The 19,417-nt window shown below is 29.4% G+C and overlaps 2 protein-coding genes across 2 annotated transcripts; both read right to left on the bottom strand.

Annotated features, from left to right (window-relative positions):
* Nucleotides 1-4,783: 4,783 nt before the first annotated feature.
* On the bottom strand, nt 4,784-5,812 carry LOC139424861 (ATP-dependent DNA helicase PIF1-like). Its single transcript, XM_071176911.1, has one exon. It carries the CDS (start codon nt 5,810-5,812, stop codon nt 4,784-4,786), a length of 1,029 nt encoding a protein of 342 aa, XP_071033012.1.
* A 218-nt stretch (nt 5,813-6,030) lies between these two features.
* Nucleotides 6,031-7,134, bottom strand: LOC122271490 (uncharacterized). Its single transcript, XM_071176909.1, has one exon. The coding sequence runs from the start codon at nt 7,132-7,134 to the stop codon at nt 6,031-6,033; it is 1,104 nt and encodes a 367-aa protein (XP_071033010.1).
* Between the last annotated feature and the right edge of the window lie 12,283 nt (nt 7,135-19,417).

The following is a 19,417-nucleotide window of genomic DNA, read 5'->3' as shown; positions in this document are numbered from 1 at the left end:
GTTAAAAATTAGAAACTTTAAGTCTTAAGCCCAGAACTGTGAGGTTATTCTAAGACAGGTTCACTTTCTTAAGGGACTGTTAAACCAGTGAGTCGTAGTAGTAGTAGTAGTAGTAGTAGTAGTAAATAACGAAATATATTTACGAAGTTATTTTATATTTTAACAGTATACTCTAAAAAAAAATTCCGAATCAAATTAATGTGAAAAGTACCGGCCCTCAAGATTCTGGTCATTTTCTGAATTCACTTTTACCGGAACATGTTACGGAACAAAAAATATGATATACCGTAATTTTTACATTAATAATTACCGTAAGATCACAGAATCACTCTAATTAAATAAATAGTATTGTAAAAAGCGCCGTTATAACATTTTACGCTAAAAATTGATTTTACGATAAAATGGATTTTATGCATGATGCACCCAAAGTTTCGGTTCTTTATGTACCGGAATTTGATCCTGAATTTTTTACCGTGAAACCACCATACAGTGATAATTGACACCATGAATCCTGCAGGGTTGTCCATAAGTGGGAGTAAGAGGGGGTGGGAATATCTTCTGAACATCACGTTGCAAGGCATCCCAAATATATTCAATAATGTTCATGTCTGGGGATCTTGGTGGCCAGCGGAAGTGTCTAAATTCAAAAGAGTGCCGCTGGTCACCAAAATCCCCAGACATGAACATTATTGAATATATTTGGGATGCCTTGCAACGTGATGTTCAGAAGATATTCCCACCCCCTCTTACTCCCACTTATGGTCAGCCCTGCAGGATTCATGGTGTCAATTATCTCCAGCACTACTTCACACATTGATCGAATCCATGCCACGTCGTGCTGCGGCACTTCTGCGTGCTCGCGGGTACCCTGCACGATATTAGGCAAGTATACCAGTTTTTTTGGCTCTTCAGTGTACATGATAATCAATTTGGCTTGAAATAGGATTTAATTTAACACTTTGCAATTCATTCCGTCGAATAGTTCAATTCAATCATTAAATCAGTTTTCTGATAATGTATACGTAAAAGTAAATATGTATTAAATGTTAGTATGCATAATTACCCGCTTATTTGGGGGGGGGCATTTATTTTGGATTTATGAATCAGAATTATAGATTTTTTTTACCAGAAATGTCATGACCATAAAGTTTGGAAACTTCACCAGAATTTTTTTCTTTGTGAACTGTTTTAATCATTTTTTCAATCGAAAAGTATTTAATACTCATCAAACGACTCGAATTAAATTCCTTGAAATCCTTTATTGCATTTTTACTTTGGTAAGAAAAGAGCCAAATAATTAGTACTTTAAATAATAAAAAAAAACTTAAATTCTGTATTTATCATTTTTTTAATGTATAGTCTTAAAATATTACCTTCAGTACCTTCTAAAGCTTTCAGAACATAAATATTTAAAATTTATATAAGTAGGTTGTGTTCTACCATTTATGTTCTGAAATAATTGCTTTTTTCCTTAAGCTACCGTTACTTTCTTAGAAGTATAAGTTATTTTGAAACAAAAACCTCTACCGGGCTTAAATCGGATTAAGGTTTGAATGTGACGTGTGAAGCTTTATTTTTACAGGTAGCTATTATAAGACAAAGGTAATTGCCTTTCCTTTAATGTTCACTTTAAGTATAAGAAGAAGGATTATAGAATAAAAAATTCAAGTTTTAAAAACGAAAAACTAAAGAACCCCCCTAAAAATACAAAACATATCTTAAATTTTGAGATTGTGCTTTAGACAGTTGTTTCCCAGCTATTGTTTGAAACTATTTAGGGAATAGAAAGTAATTATTTCTGCGTAATCTATACATAAAAATTCCAGAAAGATCAAGATTAATAAAGAACTGGAGGAAAAAAAGGATGAGTTTTTTTTCCCAGTGGCAACGATACTAAAATACTTGCAAATAAAAACGAAAATTTAAATAACTAAAAAAAAGATGCACTATGAGACACCAGAATGGACTAGAATTCCTAATATCTAACTCTATTAATGAATTATGACAGGCGTGAAACGTTCTCTAATTGGTCGAAATAAGACGAAAATACACTTCCTCTTAAAAAAGGTACTTTTATCTAGTGGAATCTCAGAATTATAAGTATATATATTTTTTATAAATATACTTCTATAAGTATATATACTTCTTATAAATATATATCTCAGAAATATAAGTATATTTCTTAAAAATAAATCTTAACTATTACACGCAAATATAATATTCAAAGAATAAAATTTATTTCGTGAAATATTCAGATTTTAAAAGTTATGATAGATCTACTTGTCATTTTTATCAAGTTATTTATACTATTATATGCCAAATAATTTTTTTTATATAAAAAGTTAGTTTTATTGCTAAGAATTTTTTCGAGAAGAAAATTTTACAAGCAAACTAAAAATAAAGCTATATTTTAGATTTATGAAGCTTAATTTGAAACCAATTTCTGTATTCTGTACATCTCTCTCCGATTTCTGTAGTTTTGTGTCTCTGAGCTGGAAAAAAACGAAACTTAACGTAATTAAAGATTGGTACTATGACATTAAAGTAATTCGTTGTATTTCAGTCTACCGTTTATTTGTTAATTTTTATAAAGTATGCTGATTTCTCATCGTTTTGATTTACGCATTGTATTTATTATTGTTTTTGCTTTTATTTTCCTTTGAATCTATTTGGAAGTTGAGATTTTAAGTATTTTCTCGGAGTCTCTATGCGTCGTGTTAATCTTGTAGCTTATATTATTATGACAGAAGTCTTAACTGATCATTGTGTCTTTTTACAGAAATGTGAACAAGTTTTTTAATGACAATTAAAAAACAATCGTATTAAATTTTATATAATTATTTAAATATTATTAAATCAAAAAATATTAATTGTCAAACGAAAATTACCCATGACTAATTGTTTTAGTTTAAATCTAAAATAAAAATCTGGATTGGGTAGCTATAAAATGAACTATGAATCTATGAAAATATTAAGATTCATGAGATAAACATGCAGATGCTGTATTATATTCTTCTTTAACGAAAAATTTCAAGATTTTTTTCATTACTATGAAATGATTTTCAAGTTAATTCTCCAACCATTGTTATTAACTTTTATATAATGTCCGGAATTTTACACATATTTTTTAAATATTACTCAGACTTTTAAAAACAGTGATAGTTATTATGCAATGTGATTATTTTTACAAGGGAATAGTTTGCCTGCCACAATCTCTACACAGATTCTCAAAATGTTGGGAAATCTTCAACATGAATGAATAATATAAAATTTTTATACCCTTATTGATAAAAAATTTCCCTTTCAATCTTAAGGAGTGCTGTTTTCCACAGTGTTTTTATCATTATATAAGAGATTCATATCCAGGTAGCAAACAACCTACAAGAAGCATTGAATTTTATTTCATATGGTTGGCATAGAAAGATTAACTAATTAATCCTATTTTAAAGTTAATGGAAATGTTTGTCCGCCAACCTTGTTTCCTTAAAGATTGAATAACTTTACAAAGAAAGTTTCAATTTTCAGCTTTTACCGTAAACCTTGTTTTTGCCTTTTTATCATTATAAACAGAGAAAAAAAAGTATGGTCGAAATAACCAGAATATGGTCAAATTTATCATGTTTCTGGCTGCACGGGAACACTAAAAACCAAGGTAATTTTTAACAAATCTCTTTGGTTATGACTTTTTTTTAAAATTAGCAATAAAATATGGTTTTTATTACGATGCTGTTTGGTAATAAATGCTGCAAAATTAGATAATTTTAAGCAGAAATCAGTGATTATAACAATGAAGTAAACACTTGCTAATTTTGTGCTTCGTCAATGGGGGTTTTTTCCAATGTAAGCTGTAAGTTAACATCTACCAACATTTAAAATTATAAGAAATATGCCATTGTAAATGTACAAATACCTGAACTAAATCAGTAACTAACTGTTACAAAATAAATACTACATTAGAGTAAATAAAATTACAACATCATTGCTGTCCCAACATCCTAAAATGGAAGCTTAAAGGTAACGGTTCGAAATCCCAATGTAACCCTGGATGCATCTATTTAATTATTGTTACGCACACATACGCAGGTTTGTGGAGTTAAAAAGTTCTGTGAAGTCGATATACAGATGACACAAGATAGAGAAAGGCAGCACACACATACAACCTAGGACACGGTGGGATTTGAACCAGCTACCTCTACACTGCAACTTTGTAATGTTTTCTTTAATTTATGCTATTTTCTTAAACTGAAGAAGAACTTATAAAGAGTGTTTTGTAATGAGCACACAAGTCTCCACATGCAAATATAACAATAAAAAAAAACATTTTTTTCAAGCATACTGAGGATAGTGTATTTAATCTAAAAATTGTCCTCTAAACTCTTACAAACTGAATAACAGAGATTTTAAATCAAAAAACGAATCTTGAGATGAAATAAGTCAGTTTTCATTTGATATGCTCAGAGGTCTAGCGTAAAAAGGAAATATTATAGCTAAAAAGTTTGAAATTAAGTGAAAATTATGAATGGTGATCTAAATTTTTTTTAATAAACTAGCTGACCCGGCAAACGTTGTTTTGCCATATGATTTATTTCTAGAGTATGAAAATATATCTTATTTATTGTAAGTGTGTGCGTATGTGGTATGTGAGTGGCAGTGGCATGGAGCGCTGTGAACGATGACGGAAGGTGAAAATAACAACACACCAAATAATAATTTTTTAAATTTATTGTAACTTTTTTTTATAAATTATATATACAACTAATTCTGAAAATATTAGTAAACAATATTAATCTCTTAGTGCAATGGAGTGTACAATATTTTTTGTCATTCCGTCTTTTGCTAACACAAATAAACTGGATGGTTTACCCACTCGAGAGCATGCCACGTATAATTGTCCGTGTGAAAAACATGGTGTGCTCAAATCTAAGCCACAAACAGACATTGTTTGGCCTTGAGATTTATTAATAGTCATTGCAAATGCCAATCTAATGGGGAATTGAATGCGTTTAAATTGAATTGGCACATCTGTGGGTATAATAGGGATTCGTGGAAGTAATACACTTTCACCCCGGAATTTTCCATTTAAAATAATGACTTCGATAACGTTGTTCATTAATTTTTTAACGACCAATCGCGTGCCGTTGCACAGCTGTGGTGGGTTCAAATTACGAAGCAAAATAACAGGAGATCCAACTTTAAGTACTAAATTATGCGGTGGCATGCCTGGTAAATCCAATGAATTTAAAAACTCTGTTGGAAAATATGCAGCTTCCATAGGATCGCAAACTGCATCAACGGATTTGTATGTCACCATGTTACCTGGCAATAACTGTTGTATTTTCAGATTCAATTCGTTGACGTCCACATTTTTTGCTGCTAAAATCGCCCTTTCTGCAAGCCACTCATGATTAATGTATTGCGTGTGTAAATCGGGAAATATAAGGTTAATGAGAGCATCTTTTGAATCAATGATTGTGCAGAAATCCTCCGGTAATTTTATGCATCCTGTCTCATCCTTGGTAACTTTTCCATCACCGATATCTAGCAATTGTTTTGAGAATGTTTCAGCAGATGGATCCTGAAGCATTTGGACTCGCATATTTACTGTTAGTTGAACTTTTTCAACATTATACCACAGTGGAGATGATTTCAAGCAAGCATTGATCTCATCAGCGTACGTTGAACGCGGAATGACGGGAAGTGTTTGCCTGAAATCACCTGAAAGGAGTAGCAGAGTGCCGCCAAATAATTTGTCATTGTTCTTTATATCTTTCAATGTCCTATTCAACGCCTCAAGCGAATGTTTGTGTGCCATTGTGCATTCATCCCAGATGATAATTTTACAGTGTTTCAACACTGTGGCCATAGACGATTGCTTTTTTATGCTGCACGCTGCGTCCGGGTTGTTTTGAATATTTAGTGGCAGCTTAAATACTGAATGAGCTGTTCTGCCTCCATCCAATAAAGTTGCCGCAATGCCAGATGATGCAACGGCCAACGCGATGCCATTATTTGATCGTATTTCAGCGAGAATTAGCGAAATAATAAATGTTTTGCCAGTTCCACCTGGTGCTTCCAAAAAAAAAATCCACCTTGACCTGCCGAAACTGCGAGCATAATGCGGTCATATATGTTCCTTTGTTCCTCATTCATCAGTGGAACATTGCGAGTCACAATAGCTGCCATTTCTACTGTATTGTAATGAAGTTCACGATTCATGTCATTGTTTAAAAAATCAGATGCACTTCGATTTGGCGAAAGCATACCGAAATGACTGAGAGGCAAGTTGGCAATAGTAATGCAAAGATCCTCAATAGCAATCAGTGCTTCATTGTACATAGCATCGCTGAATGCTATCGTTAGATCGTTACAACGTGTGCGATGGTGATACAGTATATCATCAGTCATCGAATCTTTGTGATTATCCCATAAAGTTTCTATTCTGCCCGGGAAACATGTAGTTAATACTATAGCGAATAGTACACGAATTTGCTTAGCAGTACAGTTCAATGCTGCTTCAGCAAGCATACATTCCCACTGGTTGTCATCTTCCAGCAAGCCGAGTGCAAGGCATGCATCTTTATACGTTGGATGCTGATGCCCATCGACTTTACGTATATCGCGAAATGACAATGAGCCGGTGACATTAACCAACAACAGTCGAAGATAAAAGCACTCAGTCTGCCTTGGATTGACTGTAAATACTCTCCCCAAGGCGTTTGATTTGAATAAACCGGGACATGCTTCAACCGGTGTGCCTTGCTTGCGGGGTATCCATTTTTTTGTTTGAGACCATATGAAATAGTGTGGTACTTCTGAGTAAAGTAATGTCCGTGCAAAAGCACCAAAAGCATCAGCACGATTACACAATTCAAAAAATTCGGTGAGTGTAGTTTTTGGTGGATTTATAGCTCTGTCAATCGCTGTCTCGTTCGTGAAATATACGCGCTGACCGTTTTCAAGATGGACGGCTAAATGAATAACGGTTGGATCCCGTTCATGAATTGGGAAACCAAAGATACGCCAAACTGCTTCATTGGAGCTGATGTACCGGCCAATTTGGTACAGCGTTATTTCATCGTTGTTATTCACTGGAGGGGCAGTCACATTGGTATTTTCAACTCGAAATACTGCCATATCACTGCCTTTATTCACATACTTGCAAATATATTTGATGCTCTTCTTTTAAGGGCGAGCATAAGTATTAGAGTTTAAAGTGAATTGTTGCAACGTGCGTGAATATTACTTTTTGATTTATCAGGTTTCTATGTCTAGTTTGGATTGGAATATGATTAAATAAAGATATATTTAAAATATACGTTAAATCTGTCCAAAAAATGAAAAAAAAATTAGTTATAAACCTATTCTCATACCTACTGAATATACATATAAAATTTCATCAAAATCGATCCAGCCGTTTAGGAGGAGTTTAACCACTAAAACTGTGACAAGAGATTTTTATATATATAGATAATATTTTTTTTAATAAATAATTTAATAAAACTATTTTCTATTGTAGGGACACTTTTGTAGATAAGTTTCTTTTGAAGAATTTAAAAACACATCTAAAGTTAATTTTAATAAAGTTTAGATCTTAGTTATAAGCAAATAAAAACCTTGCTTCAGTGATAGTCATGAAACCTAAAAAGAAGCTTGAGAAGGTGAATTCATCCTCGGTTTGAAAACAGTTTCTACTCTTGATTTCCGACTGATGATTCGTCCTCATGGAGGTTTTTCTAGCCTTATTTTGTAAAGACAAATTCAATCTCGATATTAAAGGCTTGTTTTTACTAGTTTAATGCAAACCTCATTGCGCGTAAAAAAGCATAATTAAAATTTACATTGTTTCAAGCCTGCATAGTTTATTTTGCTAATCATTTATAAACCTTGTTGGGTTTTGTGATAAAGGTTGTTGCTAACACTAAAATTAACCCTACACTACTATCTGGGATACTGACGGTATAAATATTAGTGAGAATATTTAATTTTATTCATTTTACATTTATTTTTTATGGCTACAATTATTCACAAGAATTATATAACTGACTCAAACAGTTCAACAAAACAAAAGTATTTTTAGATCTTTATTAATTTACTCGAGAATTGCTTTTAAAAATTTAAATTTTTATCATTTATATTTATTTAAATTCACTTTCTACAAATATATTTATGATCAAACAGTGATAAAACGTGGGAAATCCCATAAACAGTAGCTTCTAATAAAAGATTATTTCTCAGAAAATCATAAAAGTTTCAGTTTACTGCTATCGTCAAAATAACTTCTTTCCAATAAATCGATAATAGTATCAAATTGGTATACACTAAAACTATATCCGTTTCGCTCCACTTAAAATTTACCAATTTATTTGCAGTATTAAGCAATAAACTAAAAGAACAATATTTTAAAACTGTATAAAATGTTTTCCTATTTATTCTGTTTGAAGATTCACAAAAATTGCTTTAAGAATAATTTTTATGTTTTTTACATGCTGATTAACATTTACTTAGATAATTTGAAATTGCATTAGGCTAATTTAAATCAAGGCAAAACTACAAATTGAAGTAACAATATTAAATTGCGTGAAACCGGTGTCAAAAAAATACATACATTGAAACTTGTGCACACTGTTAAAATTCCACTTTAAAATTATGGTAAAATAACCGGCAGCAGTCTGTCTATCCAATTAACCGTAAAGTTTACGGTAGAAAACATTTTTTACCTTGACAGTTTTGAAACTGTTTACAACTAGTAGGCTTAAAAAATCATGAATCATGAATCAAAACTATACGGTTTTTAACCATTTACAACTAGTATGGTTTCAAAATCATGAAAAAGTAATTTAACTAGGCACAGGAGCTAGGCTTTTCATCTGAAAATGCGCATTGAAAAGTGCAGGTTGTTGAAATTTAGGAATCCAAGACGCTTGAAACTCAGCATGTGCTGAAGGGAATGGCGGCATTATGGTGATGTCAACACTGGGATTCGAACCCCAGTTCTGCAGGTCACTAGACTGACAGATTAGCCCTCTCGGCCATAATATGTAAGCAGTGTCAAGGAACTAAGTGGCTTCATTAGGTGAGCATAGTTGGTACGACAAAATTCTGGTTGTTCAACCGTATTAGGTGAACGCAGTTAATAAACAGTTTTTCTCACAGTTAACAGTTTGCTTATCATTTTATTTATGGTTATTTGACTGTTTTGTTTGAATATGGTACAAAAGTATTTAAGTAAATTGTTATTTAACCATTTTATTCTGAAGAGTTTCTAGCAGTGCATTAATAAGTTATTGAAATTGTGCGTTGAAATTAAATAGGAAACAAATTAAGTGAATTCGTTCATAAAACAACTTCTTAATATGTTTTAACTTTTATTGTGATTTTATCGTCGTTTATATTATTATTATTATAACTTATCACATTCATAACTAAATTAGCACTATATCATATATAATTCATTTGTTATTTTAATGTAAATGAAATTACTATTTATAATGCAATTTAAAGAGCCATAACTTATGTTTTAATTTCTTTAACTTGTTCAAATCAATGAAAATAAGTGTCTTAAAATCAAGTAAATTCAGAGTAGCATCTCTTTATATATGTATTTGCGAATCCCTTATCAAATATTAAAGCAAAAAAATCAGATAAAATGGTGGTAGCAAATTAATATTTAACCGATGAAAAAACAAAAATGCTTTCGAGATCTGACAAATCACAGTACGGGAATACAAATTTGCGACCCCTATTTACATAGTTTTTGTTACCAATAGGAATTTTTATGTATTTATTTATTTATTTATTTACTTACTTATTTATTTCTTTATTTATTTATTTATTTTTGAAAAAAGTAGACTGATGAAATATTTCTCTAATTTTTACGAAATTCGTTTCCTCGAAGAAGTGACGATAGTTATTTCATCCCTTTGACGAAATTTTTACTCAGCATATGCCAGGAAGCGGTTTTGTCAGAAATAAAGAAAATTATATTTCAGTGTTTATTTTTTATCGTGTAATCTTCATTATTGATGCTAAACTTTCTCATTAAAATAAAATTAAATGAACCCCTTAAATACTGAAAATAATGTTATTTTTTACTAACTCTCCACTAAGCAGCCCCCATGTATGCTCCGTTTTCATCATTGGTTTTATTTTGATACCATTTTGGATATTGTTCACAAAACAAAGAATGCTTTATTAAAAATTTATGCAATTACTTTAATTTTATTCTAGAACCTTTGTTAATTTGTTAATATGTTTCTTAATAGGTTAATCATACCAAATATACGATTATTTGAATATAAAAAAAAAACTGTGCCTCAAAAATAATTTAAATGTAAAAATACAGAATGAGTGTCCAGATAAGTATATAAAAATGAGAAGTAATTTACATCAATATAACAGTTTAAAAAGGAAGCTATTTTTATTTTTATAGTTTTTTTTTAATTTCATTACAAATTTTGAGACTTATAACTAACAACAAATTATCTCTCTCATTATTTTGTTGAAATCGACATCAACTCAAGTGCTAACTCATAAAATAAAGATGTAGAGACAGATAAATAAATTTTTCTACAACAATAGTTATATGATCATTATATAAAGCAAAATTGAAAAAATTTCACGATAAACGTACTTAAAATTGCAATAACTTTCAGGCAAATTAGAATTTTGAAGAAAAAAAGTTAGTTTCATGAAAGAAAATGGCCGTTTTAGAACGTCAAATATTCAAATTTGTAGTAGCATTTCTACAGGTACCAGGGCAACATAGTAAGTAGTATTTTTGTGCAATAGTATTATTTTTTCTACAACTAATCTAAAGTAGAGTAGTGAAAAAGTATTATTAGAGTAAGGAATATTTTTTCTACTGTAAGTAGTAATTTTTTCTATTACTAATCTAAATTAGAGTAGTGAAAAAGTCTTATTAGAGTAAGGAATATTTTTTTTACTGTAAGTAGTATTTTTTTCTACTACTAATATAAAATAGAATAGTGGAAAAGTATTATTAGAGTAAGGAATATTTTTTCTACTATAAGTCGTATTTTTTTCTAAAACTATAAAATAGAGTAGTGGAAAAGTATCATCAGAGTGAGGAATATTTTTTCTACTGTAAGTAGTATTTTTTTCTGCATTAAGTATTTTTCCTACAAGCCAAACAGTTATTGATTCTCAAAATGTTAATTTCTTTCCATCCATTCCCTGTTCATTTTTCTTTGCGATTTCGTAATTTCAACTTCCTAAGTCCCAAATTTTTGCACAGCACAACAAAATTAAATATAAAAGTGTACTACTGCCAAAACATTGATGAAGAAAGAAAAAGAAAAATATGAAAATAGACATAACCTAACCTAGCTTAATCTAATAGTTTGCTAGCATCTCATATGCAGAAGTATTTATATCTCTTTTAACTTGGTTATGAAAATTTTTATATGGTAAAAAACATTAATTAATAAATTCTACTCGGCATAAAAAATTAACTCCTACCTAATTTCAGCAATGTTTCTGAAAGCGAATATAAAACAGTACCATTCCCTGTACTCTTCATTTAAATATGAGATGAACAGTCACACTTTCATGCTTGGTTTAAAACAATTTCTGCACAGAAATTCATTATATAATTGGCAAATGAATCTTAGCTTTCCTTATTATACCGTTTTTAGCATTAAAAAGCATACAAAATCTTGTACAAAATTCTTATCTGCAAGTTCACAGAGAGAAGAAAGATTTATATTGCTAAGTTAAAACTTATAAGTAAACTATGATAGGTAAGTACTTTATTAACGTCGCACTAGAGCTGCAAAAGGGGCTTTTGGTAACTGTTGGGGAAACATTAATGAGGATGATCTGAAGGCATGCCATCACAATTTTGATCCTCTGCAGAGGGGATGGCTCTCCTGCTTTGGTAGCTCCATGACCTGCTCGCAAAGTTGAGCACTTTACGGTAGAACAGTTTAATGAGGACCGATACCGCGCAACCTCAGTGCCTACACAGGCTGATCAAAGTGGTCACCTACCCACTTAGTCAGTAATGCTTGACTTCGGTGTTCTACTGGGAGCCATGTCTTTACGCTCAGTTTACTGCGGGACAATAAAATATAAGTTTTATTTCATTTAATATCGTTTGAAACAGAAAATAAATAATTTACCATCCACAACTAATTTGTAATCAAAAATAATTTTTTTCTGACTTTCTTCCTTTCAAAAAAATCATCTAGTTCACTGTGCAAGAACTTATCAAGTTACAATAATTCAAATTAAATTAAATATTTATTTACCTAATTGCTTTAAAAATAAATCAAACGTATTCATTTCCCAGTAATAGTAATTAGATAACAGAAAAAAATTAATGAGCCCACAGTCATTGCACTGCGATTTTATAACATTGTTAGTCAATTTATACTTGTGTATTTTTTTTCAATGAGTTTTGTGCAAGCATTTTATACATTCGTTAATTGATTTTAAATAGAATTTCAAATCATTCACTATAAAATACGATGCAGTAAATTAGCTTAGTTTAAATATTTATTTTTGCTTAAAGAATTAAATGTCTAGCTCCTTATTATTGCATGTTTCTTGAATAAAAAAGATAAAAATAATATATTGAATAAAATACAAATATTGAATAATATATAAAAAATTGCATAGTAAAATTTATATTTAAATTTAAGACTATTCAACAATATTTCGTATATAAATAAATAATATTCTTTTAGATTTCATTAATCTATAGAATCTGCAATACTTTATTGAGAACAATTGGAAAAATACAGACATCATATTGAGACGTATGCAATACAAAAATACATGCATCTCTAAGTTTAGTTTTTAGCTAAAGGGGACATTTCTTTTCACTATACCATCAGTTTTCCATCATCAATTTCAATCTTGAAAAAAATATTTTGGCATGTAGATAAATGTCTTTAACAAACTTGGGTAAACTTTACTAAAATGTACAGTAGAAAATTGAGTGTATAGTTTGACGGATCTTAAGCTTAAGTCGATAAAAAGTTAAATTCAAATTTAAACTATCATGACTTTTTAATTAATCCCTTAACGTTCACATTATTTTCAAGAAAACGGTCATAAAAGTGCCTATTTTTTGTTCAAGAAAATAAAGAAGGTTCCAGTACAATATCTGTAATTATTTTTGATTTTTGAAATGTGTTTCAGCTTGAAATTTAAAACACCATATGTACTCCATATGCCCATGTAACTTTGACTCCATGATGTTCACAATGCTAATGTACACATTATTGTTGTTTTATTAATAATGTATATATTATTGTTATTAACACAAACCACGTGTATGCACAAAGAACACAAGTACCCGAGCTAAGAGTATGAAATACGTACCACAAATAGATGTATTTGAATCGTGCTGACATCTAATTTCAAATAAGATGACGATCTCCAGTTACATTAAAAACAGTCTGGTACAGCGATCTAGTGTATAAAGTGAAAAATAAAAATATTCCGATCACAAGAGGTTTAACCTTTAATCATTGTTATTCAAACCTTTTTAGTGCATTGCTTTTGAGCGCTTTAGCCCGGAAGTATCCCGCGCACTAGAAATAGGAGACGAAAGCTCACCCCGTGAGTTTGACGGGAAGAAGTTAAAAAAAATGAGAGGGAAGGGTTAAAAAACTTAATTTCAAATTTGTATGCAAATAAAATAAAAAAATATACAAAATAAATCAAATTAAAAATAAACGTTTGCAAAATTTTTTTTTTACGTTTTAAATTAAATGTTTCATATTTGAATACGTTGAACGTTTTCTCAAACAAGCCCATAGATAGTGTCATGTGATACATACAAAATAACAGATTTTTCTGAAATATATGATAAAGGCTCATTCCAAGTGAAACCAACCAACGGTCATTGACATCATGTCACAACTTTTCATGAAGCATTTTTGTAGTAAAGGTCTTAATGAAAAACGTCTAATTTAATATTGCGTGAAAAAAATTAATGTCAAAAAACTTTGATTTTCTACAATAAAAAAAATTCTTCAATTATTTTGGTTAAAAACCACTTCTCATTTTTGAAAGACAAAACAAAAATTCCTGACTTTTTTATGGTGAAAAATATTATATTTAACTTCATGTGAAAAAAATTGAGGCTTTATAAGTTGTTACTTCGAAGTAAAAAATTCTAGAAATTTACCGAAAGAGTTTCCTTACAGAAATTACTTAAGGAAACTTCTTAAATACTTGCATAATATTTTTATTAGCGAAATTAAAAAGTATTTTAATAGATTAATTACATAGTGTCTTTTTCTTTCTAATGACACCAAAATTCAGAAAATTGGCTTAGAAGTAAAAATTAAATAGACATTTTTAAAATACGATCCACCATCTATAGTTACACCATTTTCTTAAATCAAATCAAATTTCCAAATGGTCCATTAATCATAGTTATGATCCAAAGATTCTGAAAAAAAACTTTTTTAAAGCTTTTTAAAAAAGAGCTTTTCTACAAAAAAAAATTTAATGAAAATCAGTGACATGGCGACAACGATTGTGACATGACGACAGTGACATGGCGACAACGATTGTGACATGACGACAGGGACATGACGACAGCGATCAGTGACATGATGACAACGATTTCTTCATTTTGTTCGATTTCTCTTGGAATATGAGCCTATAAACTATTGTGTTTATAAACATTTAATTCTTAATTAATGTTTATGATCTGTTTTCAAATTGTTGTGAGGTAATTAAACAAATTTCGATAATAAAGTAGAAGAAATATGCACCAATATGAAAAATAAAATATTTCCAAACATTGTTATCAATCCTGTTTGTAATCCGCTAGTACAATGCTACAAATGAATATATGTAATAGTGATATCGTGACAAGTTGCGTGAAAGTGCACAATTCATCATTAGTACATCAACTAGTACATTAAAAAAGTGATTAGCATCACTTTACCGTCAAACTGTTTAGTAATGATTTCAAATAGATACTTTTCTATGCCCTCCAATATCAACCATCTAACAGTACACTACACTATAAAATATTATTGCTTGCGTACCCTACTCTACCTACATACAACATGCCAAAACATGTTTTAAATGTGGCTTATCATTATGCTTCTTCAAGCCCTTCATGCATTTTTCCAAGTTTTGCTTTTGTGGTATAAATAATACTTATTGTATAACGCACTATAATCTCAATGGAACGATGTAATGACTGACAACAAACATAAAGTAAGAAAAATTCATGCATTTAATTTTTAAGTACCAACATGTCTTCAAATCTTGACCAAATTGATAAACTAAGGTTTCCAAGACAGATATATTTATGAACATGCCTTTCTAAAATAGTTGAAAATCTAAAAATAAAGTGATTGTAAAGTTCCAATAAAAACCGTTACTTGTGTATTTATTTATTTATTTATTTATTTATTTATTTATTTATTTATTAGCAGAGAAAAATTGTTTATTGCACTTATCATTCTAAACAGAACAAGAAATGTAACATAAGGAAGTTATTTATTTACAAAATAAGCATATAGATTGTAAGCTAGTGACAACAAGAATGAATCAAGAAAAAAAGTCATCTCTCTGACGCATAGTTATAATACTATATAACTTACTAATTAATACTAACTAATATGTACTTCAAAATAAAACAGTAAAAGCTAAACCTAAATCATAAAGAAACGAAAAAATCGTAGGAGAACGAAAGGTTGGAAAAGAATGTGTGATGAGATATATAATAACACACGATTTTTTTTCTCTCATTTTAAAGCATCTTTCTTGGTATTTCATAAAATGTGCTTCGTCACCTTTGAAAATCAACTGATGAAATTTCTATCATAAACTAGAACTTAATCGTTTATACATTTAAATTCAAATTTTTTACAAATGCATGGCTATTATAAGCACATAATTTGTTTTTCGTTTTTTCTTTAGTTGTTTTTTTTCTACTAAAAGAACAAATCAACAGCAGTGACATTAAATTTTTAAATTTTGCTAAGTTTGGAATTAAAACTTTCAAATATCATGTAAATTTTATACATACCTATCTTAGACTGTTGGTTTTCAGAAATTTATAACAGAAAAGCAGTTGAAATTAAATTTACTCTCTCAGCAAATTCATTTTACAACATGTATTCTTTTTCTCCCCAATTTCCCGGTTTTCAGTTGTAAAAATTTCCGCCAGATGGTACTGCAAATCCCTTATACCGTTTTTTTGTTTGCATTTTTTTTATTTTTCAATAGGTACAAATTTTGTTTGCTGATTTTGGAAATGAGAATTGAGGATGTGGTTGATGGTGCACACTTTGAAATATCGCAATATAATCTTCAGTAATTGACTCATTTGATTTTAAAAACTGTGTGATATGATTTTCAATTCTTTTTCCTTCAAGTTACCTACTTGCAGAGCCCTCTGCTGAAAGATTTTTGAACTAAAATCAGAAACTCTTGGACAAATAATTATGACTTGTTACATATTCCACTGCATAAATTCTTTTTGTCCCTAACTGTTTCCCTAATATAACATTTTGAAAGCTTAAAAAACTCTTTATATAGCAAGTTTAATTGTATATTCTGTAACAAATATTTTGTTTATTTTAAAATGTTATATTCATTCGTAATAATTATCATGCTCAAAAAGTAATGTCTATAAAAGCTTCGAAAGCGAAACATCTACATCAATCTGTGATATTCACAACACGCAATAGGAAATAGTTCTCTTGTAAACGGACATATACAGAAAGCTAATAGATGTCCCCATTTACATGACATATATACTTAAGTAGAATCACTATTAATGGTACACAAGTCTGACGTGAATACTATATGGAATGAGGAAATCGACATTAGATATGTTGGAAGCATGGAAATAATAAAGTATAGAAATGTTGACATTTACAAGTGCAAAACAAAACAAAATTGTAATTAATTTATAACTCTCATAAACAATAATGCATTCTCAATTTAAAAAAATAACCATTTTATTAATTCAAACTAAAAAAATAATAAGCTTGTTCACAAAGCATAAAAATTAATTAATTCATAAAAATATACCATTTTCAATACTTTCTTACGGAAACTTGATACCGTTCTTTTTTTAACTGTTTCAGAAAGATTCAGACCAAAATATTTCTGAAAACTTGCAATCAGTTTAATTTTTTATTTAAAATTAACACCAGCATGTGATGATGAGTTTTTTTTTATTTTTAGGCAGAAAACTATATTTTTCTTTTATGTTACTGTAAAATTAATTTTACGGTTCAACAGATCATACTTTTGAGTACAGTTCAACGATACAGTTCAGCTTCTTTATGTCATTAGAATGATTAATCTAAACATTACTATCAGATATATTTATAAAAGATCATAAAATCTTTTATCTGGTGCCAGTCAGTCACTTTTTCAAACTGAATTAGCGTGAAAGGAAAGGAAATGTGTGTGAATTATTATTATTGCATAGATTAACCAAATAAAATCTATAAAAATTCTTAATGATGCTTTAATTAATAAAAGAAGGTTCTTACTAAAGTGGTCCAATATAGTAATTATACGGACTTCAAAATACAAAATAATAATAAACCATTCCTTATTATTTACGATTCACTGTTCAGCTTCTTTAAATACATTACTTAGTTTTTATTAATAAAAAAAACCTACAATTATGGTCTTAAACTTTTATACATCTTAATTTCCAAATAGACAATTATTCAATACTTAACTATTTTGATTACTTTCAGTTCTTCGTGGGATGTCATTGAATGTAAAATTAAGAAAAATCAAGAATTGGAAGATGTAATTATTTTACTGTGTGTCATTTTTAGTCGTTTATTTCCATTAAAATTATTTTTATTTTAAAATGACACCTAATTAGATAATTATATGACAATCCATACCAATTCATAAGATAATCCATAACTGTGTGAAATATTTTTTTTTAATTAAACTGAAATTCCTATCTGAACAGATTTCTAGAAAATGTGGGACACTTTAACAAAAAGTTGTAATTAAACCAAATAATATGTTAATTTTTATTCTCTCATCTCTCTGATTGAAATGTACAAAATGGTTTAAAAATTAATTGTAAATAATATGAATAAACATTTTATTTTCAGCCGAAGTGTATAGGCTAAAATATTAAACAAAATGAAGGATGTGTGGGGGCGTATAGCATGTCTTATATACCAGTGAATTGATGTTTAATATTCGTAGTGATAGTTACGCCACAATACTCCCCCACGTCCGGGTCACCAATGTGGGGGCGGAATTATCGACCATGCCAACCGTCATCTATCAAAAGGTACATCATGATTGAATCAAGTTAGCATGTCTTATATACCAGTGAATTGATGTTTAATATTCGTTACGCCACAGATGCTTCACAAAAAAAGAAGAAAAATTTAAAATCCAGAAGTAAAAAATTTGAAAGCAGATACAAACTCGTTATTCCAGGACAAATCTGAGAAAATTTATTTTCCCTTCGAAGGAGAGAGTGCTTAATTTTATATTTTTTAAGCAACCAAATTTTTATGAGTTTTTTTTTTTTCCATTTTTCCAAGTGTGTTTCTAAGGGAGTGAAAAGCATAAAAATCAACGATAATGTTTATTTTGAAGGTAGACACGTTATTGCAAGAAAAATCATGAAGTGTGTGTGCTCGTTAAAAAACATCACCACCTCTTGAAAGTAAATCTCATAAAATATTGCATTTTTATACTTTTATTCGGTTTACCTACCTCAAGAAATGTTGGTTTTACATCGAAAGGAAGAATAAAATGAAAGTTATTCGCTTCGAACATTTTCACGTTATTTTTCGTTACTAGATTCATTTTTAAAATATCTTGGTGACTTAGGAGTGTTTTATGCTCGAAATATTTGCGCAAAAGAACGACAGCTGAAAAAAATATTAAATTATTACTTTAAAAAAATATTAATCTCTGCAGATAAAATATTTTGAATATTATAATAAAGATCATTTTAAAGCTTATCTTTTTTTTTCTACAAGAAGTTAAGTTAGTAAAAATATGATTATCTCGAACCAGAGCTCAATCATAGATTAAAAAACATTTAAAATATGTAATAACGTTAAAAACGTTTAGTTAAAAGCATTTAATTTTCGTTTGTATAATGAATAGGTTTTTTTTTCTTTTTCTTTAAATTTACTTTATAGATATTATTTATAAAAGCGAAATATTAATACTGATTATACTGATGAAATTAAAAACAAAAATATTTACACAAAATTCATAGATTGACTAGAAATAATCAAATAGTCATTATACGCGGAATAAGTTTATTTCAGTTATGTGCAAGCAGGTTAATTTTATTTAATTTAAATAAATGCAGGTAAAATTTGTTTCATTTAAGAAATAGAAGGTTTGTTGCAGTTAACTTAAACTCATTTCAGTTCAGCTGAAGCAGACTAAATTTGTTTCAGTTAAC

The sequence above is a fragment of the Parasteatoda tepidariorum genome, chromosome 2 (assembly GCF_043381705.1).
Source record: "Parasteatoda tepidariorum isolate YZ-2023 chromosome 2, CAS_Ptep_4.0, whole genome shotgun sequence".
Lineage (NCBI taxonomy): Eukaryota > Metazoa > Arthropoda > Arachnida > Araneae > Theridiidae > Parasteatoda > Parasteatoda tepidariorum.
Note: the sequence above shows the minus strand (reverse complement) of the source record. Positions and strands in the feature narration are given on the sequence as shown.

Coding starts and splice junctions, on each gene's coding strand:
- LOC139424861 (XM_071176911.1), bottom strand. CDS start 5,812: ATGGCACACAAACATTCGCTTGAGGCGTTGAATAGGACATTGAAAGAT.
- LOC122271490 (XM_071176909.1), bottom strand. CDS start 7,134: ATGGCAGTATTTCGAGTTGAAAATACCAATGTGACTGCCCCTCCAGTG.